Source organism: Bolinopsis microptera, chromosome 6, assembly GCF_026151205.1.
Source record: "Bolinopsis microptera isolate Bmic1 chromosome 6, MBARI_Bmic_1.0, whole genome shotgun sequence".
NCBI classification, from domain to species: domain Eukaryota; kingdom Metazoa; phylum Ctenophora; class Tentaculata; order Lobata; family Bolinopsidae; genus Bolinopsis; species Bolinopsis microptera.
The window spans coordinates 2175143-2183306 of record NC_087077.1 but is presented as its reverse complement, the minus strand read 5'-3'; the positions used below and the strand labels follow the sequence as shown (position 1 = coordinate 2183306).

The window sequence follows — 8164 nt, the reverse complement described above, 5'->3', positions numbered from 1 at the left end:
ATGCCTAATACCCTTCATTAGACCAATCAACTTTATAAGAGGGATACTTCTTCTGAATCAATTTAACTGCTTCAGAATGATTAGCTCGTCCATATCCCACAGAATATCCATACACTGAAATTTCTTTCTTGTCAGGATCATGGCGTATTCTACCCCCACCCAAACACTCTGTGTCTAATCCTGCTGCCAGCGCTAATTCTAGTGTTTTCTGGTATATATCGTCGTGATATTCACCCCAACCGTATCCACGTACCAGCAACTTAGAGGAATCGTCCTTGAGATACAGATTGATCAGGACGTATTTGAATTGTCCAGATGCATCTATGTCTACTTCTTGCTCAAGACTCATACTCAGATCCTATTTTAGGAAACATTTCATGAATAACACTGAAGTAAAATACTACAAACAAACCTGGAGGGGGGTTGTTAAAACATATAAGTGATACGAAAGATTTATTAGCAGGAGCTTTCAAAATACATGTGTAAATCGTCTTCAGCTACAAACAAATATTGCAGGCTACATATGGTATATGGGTCTAATAATATAATCCAGTCTAGTTCAATCGCAATAAGATTTTGAGGAGTATTTATATTCTTGTATCATGCGTTAAGGGGGCCGGGGGGGGTCTTCATCAAAATTCTCTCGAAATCGACTTTATAGTTGTTTCTGATAGAGGGGAGTGATATCTTTCAGCTGCTTTTGGTCCCATGGAAAAATATTGTTCCTAGCCGAAATTATCGCTGTTCAAAGGTCAGCGCTTATGTGTAATTGTATTGCGCGTTCTGAAAATCGAGTCTAAAAATCTATCTTCTCCTACATTTTTTGAGCAATCACCCTCAAACTTTCAGGATATGTTCTTAGGATTAGTAAGAAGAGAACTCCAGAAATTTTGAGATAGGCCTTTAAAGATTTTTAATTCGATTTTGAAATTCTCGGACCTTAATTTTTAGAGGTCCAAGAATTTCAAAATCGGATTAAAAATCTTTAAAAGCCTATCTCAAAATTCTGGCTCTAGAGTTCTCTTCTTACTGATCCAAAGAACATATTCTGAAAGTTTGAGGGTGATTGCTCAAAAAATGTAGGAGAAGATAGATTTTTAGACTCGATTTTCAGAACGCGCGATTGAAAATCGCTCGCGCAATACAATTACTCATAAGCGCTGACCTTTGACCAGCGATAATTTCGGCTAGGAACAATATTTTTCCATGGGACCAAAAGCAGCTGATAGATATCACTCCCCTCTATCAGAAACAACTATAAAGTCGATTTCCAGAGAATTTTGATGAAGACCCCCCCCCCCCCCCCCCCCCGGCCCCCTTGAGGTCAAACATGACATATTGAGAGAATATTAATCTGTAAGAAGGACACATTTTCAAGATTTTAAATATTTAGAGAAACAGATAAATTGTGCGGTTCAATTTGCTTTTTGGTCCCATAGTTATAGTGTACGAACTTGCTAGTATTTGAATGGAAGTCTAGTAGAATGTAAATTTTAGCTAGGGAAATAATTGTGCGTAACATGTGTATCCCATTGTGTGATTGTATGTACCTTTTTTGCACTCAATCATTATTAAAACATGAAATTAACATCGGACATGGTTTGACAAAGGCTGCCTGACCCTAGGTCAGCGGATGAGTTGCATGTAAAGACTACAGGTCGAAGTGTAGCTGAAAAAACACAAACGAATTGAGAGGAGTTTCTTGCCGTGCACATTTTCAATCCCAAATCGCCTACATAGCAAGGAAAGACCATGCCACAGCTCTAAACTCTGCACGAGAATGAGAAAAAGAACCAGTACGTGAACCGAGTGCTACAATTGGAGAAACAGTCATTCGTCCTCCATGTATTTACCACAACAGGAGGAATGGCACCTGACGCCAAGCGTTTCATAAGGAGACTTGCTGTGTTGATGGCCACAAAGACCAAGGAGGACTACAGCCATGAGCCAGGTGATGTGTAACATCAGGACACGCCTGAGCATGGATACAATGAGGAGTGTGCTAGTAGCAGTTAGATGTATACTTGGCAAGGCACTGAAGGTTGTAACATGGACCACCCCTATATCCAATATCTCTTTCAACCTGATACCTGAGGAGGAGAGCTACGAGGGATAGATGATATTTATTGCTCATGATTTACGATTGTGCTCTGCCAATTGCATCACCTTATTTAATTTATTGTATATGTATATTATAGTGTATATACTGTTTGACAAACTTTTTCCTAGATCTGATCCATTCAAACATAAACGAATTAAGAATTAACCAAGAAAACAACACAAAAGCATCAAAGCAAGTCACGAATATTTTGTGTAAAATGATCGATGTTAATTTAGCGCTCGATTTTCATCGTTTAGTAAAATAGTGAAAACCAATGAAAATGTCATATGCGCGGCGCGATAATTTAATAATCCTAAAATAACTTCTTTCAAATCATTTAAAATAAAATGTGCCACTGAATTATTTAAAAATTAGCCCACAAAGATTTTATTTAAATTTCCGTTTACTTTGAGTAATATACAGTATTGAAAAAAATTAAAATTAAAATTTTTAATTTTATACAATGCTAAATACAATGCTAAATACAATGCTAAATGCAATAAAAATGCTAATTACAAAGCAGCTTATGTTAATATTTATAAAGTATAAAATACTTTCTGGTGACAAATTTATGAAGAAATTATTTTAATAATCCATAATATAACTGAGCAATTATTTTACTTAACATATGAGACGCGCGCAATGAAAGCCGCGCATCTAGCTCAATCGATTGTATAGTAAAGGTGTTTTGATCTGCATTGTGAATCGAGCGCTCAACTGTGGGTTTGAGATACACTTTAAATTTTAGAATTTATACTTGAAAATTTATTGTTATTGTACGTACTACGTGTATTGTGTAACCTACTCTGATTTAAACTAGTATAGGTTTCTATTAAAGTTGCAGGGACATATTACTCAGTACATCATACTATTAAATTTCAATCACTATCATGGCCAATGATTTATGATTGGTTAGAAAACCTGTACAGAGAACACAAATTTTTACTGTAACGCCTTTTACTAATTGTATCGATTTGTAGTAGCTGGGGTGGTGTCACACCTTATAGACTATCTACCTTATAGACTATCTAAACTGTTCTCCATCCAAAAAAGATGTGTACGCCTTCTATTTGGAAGCAAACCAAGCTTTGACCGGGCAGAGTATTATGAAACATGTGCACGTGCAAGACCATACAGTGAACACATCGCAAAAAGGAGCTTTGCTTTGGAAAATACTAAGCCAATATTCAATACCGAGAAAATCATGTCAATCCACAACCTGTACACCCAACATATAATGACAAGTTCATTTTACCTATGTAAATGCAAAATCAATCAAATGCTAGAGAAAAGAAGTATGTTTTAAGTTTGGTCTTGAAAGATGTAACTGACTCAGCTGATCTTATGTCGTATGGCAAGGAATTAAATACTTTAACTGCACAGTGACTAAAAGCTTTCTCTGTGTTTACATAGTTAGGAGAGGGCGGAAAACTAAGGTAAAAATAATCATTATCAAGACGTACATTTTTAAAACTTTGCTGCCTAGGAGATATCAACTCTTTTAAGTAAGGAGGAGCTATATTATTTAAACACTTGTAGGCAAGTAGGGCAATCTTAAAATCTATTCTAAATCTAACTGGTAGAAAATGAACTTTCTTAAGTAGTGGAGTAGTGTGTGCCTTTCTTCCTCTCCCGAAAATAAATCTTACAGCAGAATTTTGCACCTTCTGTAAACGACTTAAATCATATATCCACTGAACTGTTTAAAATCTTGAAACTGCATCAACCTATCTCTCTGACAAGTTTATTCCAAAAAAGTTACAGAGCATGTAGCCAAACTATGCGGGTCCCCCTACACAAACTTGAAATTTCTAAACACAATTTTGTCTTCAAAGGTACGACTATATGGAACAGTTTGGTTGATAAAATATTCGACAAATGCACTCCTAATGAAAACAATGTCATGGTCCCTGGCTCTAGTAAATTTTCTGACCTTTCCTCCCCCATCTCAATTATCAAGAGCCGTATCAAAAAGCTCTTACTTGAAACCCAGCAATTGACAACACCTGGGCGTGAAATTGAGTGGCTCCCCCTAAATAGCTGGGGCATTGAACCAGCTTAGTCAATCAGCATCCCATCCCTTGCATACAACTAATTACAAAAGCGCTAATTAGACCTGTTTCAAAAGCATCCTGTCTGGAAGTTCCCTGACTGCCGTGTGAATCTTTGGATCTATTTTTGGATCTATTTTTATATTGATATGATTTTTATATACCTATATATTCCTCGCATAATTTCCATGTCCGCCTGAACAAACCTGGCACCATCAAATCTTACCTCTAGAAACCCTAAAACTCATCAAGCCTAGCCTGAATTCAAAACTAGTTGACCAGCTACGTACAGTTTCCTGGACAACTGGAACCTTTTGGGCCATGCACAAGCCAATAGCATGTATGGTCCTGCAGTGGGGTCTCCTTGTCCTTGGATCTGTGTTTTGATCCATCTTTTCTTAAAATTTTCCATTTGTGTCACTTAGAATCACCTTTTAAATGTTAATCGACACCACTGGTCCTAGTTAAATTTAGCCATGGCACGACTACTCGAACGTAACAATTAAATAGGTGTGACATACTATTATATTCTTATAATTATATCATATGAATTGATTGCACTGCTAATAAATAAAATACTTTGTTTTACTAAAATACTTTGTTTTACTAGCATTGTAGCATTTTCAGATTGCAGTTAACAGTATACAGATTACAGAGAAATTATCATTCTCCAAATTATTATCTTCTTCCACGGTGAGTAGCTGCTAATTCCTTCGTCAGAGAGTAAGCTAAAATATAATTTAGGCTTCCACCCCCAATATAATGAGGACACACATAACAGGGCACATAACAGGGCACATAACAGGACACATAACAGGGCACATAACAGGGCACATAACAGGACACATAACAGGGCACATAACAGGACACATAACAGGGCACATAACAGGGCACATAACAGGGCACATAACAGGGCATATAAAAGGGCACATAACAGGACACATAGCAGGGCACATAACAGGGCACATAACAGGGCACATAACAGGACACATAACAGTGCACATAACAGGGCACAGGGCACATAACATTCCCTGTGCCCTGTACCATGTGCCTGTGCCCTATGCATGTGCCCTGTGCCAGAACGGCATACATATGGTATTTCTATTTCCTGACAACGAAAAGACTTCGGGTACAGTCAGATGTGTGCTAGGTAAATTCGATACAGATGTTTGTCGATAACTTGGAACATGAATTCCTGTCCAGTGCTCAATAAATTAACTATAGATGGCACAAAACACGATTAACGTATTGAAATTCAAAGCCCTGCAAGAAAGCTTCGGAAAATGGAAAATCCCCAAAATTTTCTGCCGGTAGTACATTTTCAAAATAAACTTTCCTGGACCCAAATTGCAAAATTTTGACAGAATCTCTGTCCAGTGACCAATAACCAGCTCATCATGAGCTAGTCATTACTTATTGGTCACTGGACAGAAAATATGAGCCTTATGTTATGAGCCCACTTAAGACCCAGTCTCACATACGACTCCCTTACCATTCTTCCTAGTAGATCTCATATCTACTTATTTAGGGTTGTAATGTGAATTAAAGGACTTATAGTTTGTAGTTATATATATTGTATAGACAAAGAAACACTATAAATTATTTGCCAAAATATGCTTCTAAAATCGATATCCAAAAATCTATTAAATTAACAAATGTAAAGCAACTATTTCGAAAAATCTTCTAAAACTTTCTATATAATATTCTAATTCTATCGCATATTCACAAGGGGTCCAAATCCAGGTCTAAAACCTTTACACAATATGATTTTAGATCGTGCACAGACTACCTATTGCACAGTTGTTATTCCTGACTTTGTGACAATCTGAGTCCTTTGAGCAACTCTCCTTAAGACCGCGGTGTCCCGACAAGTAACACCATTCCGCACTCCACGAGCAAGTATCCGTGGTAAGGTTTATAGCGATTCCTGAAAGTAAATTAAGCTACAAATTACAAAAAACGTATGATTTTTAAAGGTCGGTAGTACTAGTTACATTTTTTAAAGGCCTAAATAACAAAAATTTCGCCGCGGTAACACCACGCACGATCAAATTTCCCTACAATGTAATTGTTCTACTTTATTGTATCCCAGAGTGGTGTTTGGCGCACGTGATAATCTGTAATCGTCCTGCTTCACGTGTTTCACCAAAATAACACTTATATTGACGATTGATCCGCTCAGATGACTAATACTAATAGTATAAATACGCTATATTAATGAATTAGAGTAAATTGTAACACGATGGAAATCTGTGTAACAGTCGTCAAGCACAAATAACTGGTTGTTATGCCTGTAATTAATTAACAGTAACACATAACTGGCGTCACGCGCGCAAAATAGACTCCTTTTATACACATAATTATAGGGGAGTGGTCTATATTGCGAAGGAGCAGACTTTTGTCGTCAACGCAGGATCGTTGGGCCACCTCATATATCCAAACCCGATTACTTATTCCCTACGATATTTTGCAATTATTGCTCAAATATATTAATATATGGCTGGGTGGCCTAGTGGTTAGAGCTTCCGCCTTCTGTACAGAAGGTTAAGGGTTCGAATCCCAGTTTCACTCAGTCTAGGGAGTAGCTAAGGATTCATTGGATCTATGCGATCTCCGCAATCGACTCAGCCGAATGATAGGAAACTTGATTGAGTGTTAAATGAGGAGGGGTGCCTGTGCCAAAAGATCAAGAATCTTAGGATACTCCTTCAGAACATCTACAATGTAGTGTACTGTAAAACAAGGGCGGTCGAACTATTCGATGACCCTATAGAGGAATCTACAAACAGATAATACAAATTATTATTATAATCAAGCTGTTAATCATAAAGAATATGTACTGTAGTTTAGATTTACGTTTCACTCAAAGTTTGGGCATCAGTACCCATCACAATTTCGGTCATGGGCCACTAGTTTGATGGTCACCTAATATCTCGAAGTTTCGCAAAAATTCAGAATAAACCCCCACCCTCCCTTGGAGAAACTGAAAAATAAAGAAACTTGCCGTTACACGAGCTCCAGCATTGACCATGATAGCAGCCCCACGAGCATCCGGATACAGTATTACACGGATAGTCAGCGCCCCAGTAGCAACTTCTTTTAGTTTTAGATTCCACTACCAGGCCAACTGCGAAAAGGAAAATAATGCTCCGAACGAACATCATGAAGTTGATTTGTTATTTATAAAATTATTCAAATCAGAATGGTGCATTGATATTTTAACAAGCTGTTTTATAGCGAACTTTGGTTTTTCACCAAACTGAGCCACCCTTGCCCTCCTGTAAACATGTCTGTTTATGTTTTCAATCGCAAGCTAGATTCCACCTGTTTTTAACTATATTTGGCTTCTGCGTTAGTCAACTTACCCATTACAATAATCCCAGCATCCTCAATATATGGAGCTGTATTTAAAACCTCATGTGATTTGTAATTAACACCCAACATTGCAGATAAAATTAAAGTCTGACTATTTCTGCACAGACACATTTACAAGAGGCGAAGTAAACCTGTCTGCTAGTTTCCACCTGGCCTCTTTTGGTCTTGTATTAGTATATTTAACCATCACCATAATGCCGGCATCCCGAAAATAGAGTTTCACAGACTTATGACTCATGAGAGATTTATTTTAAAAATTCGAACAGAATTTCTAAGTAATCAATTGCACTTAAAAGTAATGTGATATTTTAAAAGTAATATAAATTATAATGTGATATTTTCCCATTTTAAATGCTTTTTTACGAATTGGCAAATTTGAAATTCGAGATTTTACAAATTCGAGTTTACAAATTCGCAGTAGTTATAGTTAGCAATGATCATTAATCCAGACGCTACCATCCCGAGACAAATTTTTATAGCATAGCCTCATAGAAATAAAGCTGAAAAATATCGAACGGTTTTTGTTGGCTCAATCTGCAAACATTTGTTAACAAAAAAATAATTTTACGATAACTAATAATAATAATAATAATAGGATTATGGCCACATGGCCATCTCGACAAAACTTGAAACCCAA

The 8164-nt window shown here is 36.9% G+C and overlaps 2 protein-coding genes across 2 annotated transcripts in view; one reads left to right on the top strand and one right to left on the bottom strand.

The window, feature by feature from the left end:
- LOC134817617 (proliferating cell nuclear antigen-like) overlaps positions 1 to 8164 on the top strand; it is a 93722-nt gene that overhangs the window by 26558 nt on the left and 59000 nt on the right. The gene's annotated exons all lie outside the window — the stretch shown is intronic.
- On the bottom strand, positions 5 to 349 carry LOC134816938 (14 kDa phosphohistidine phosphatase-like). The gene has a single exon (XM_063825996.1). The coding sequence runs from the start codon at positions 347 to 349 to the stop codon at positions 5 to 7; it is 345 nt and encodes a 114-aa protein (XP_063682066.1).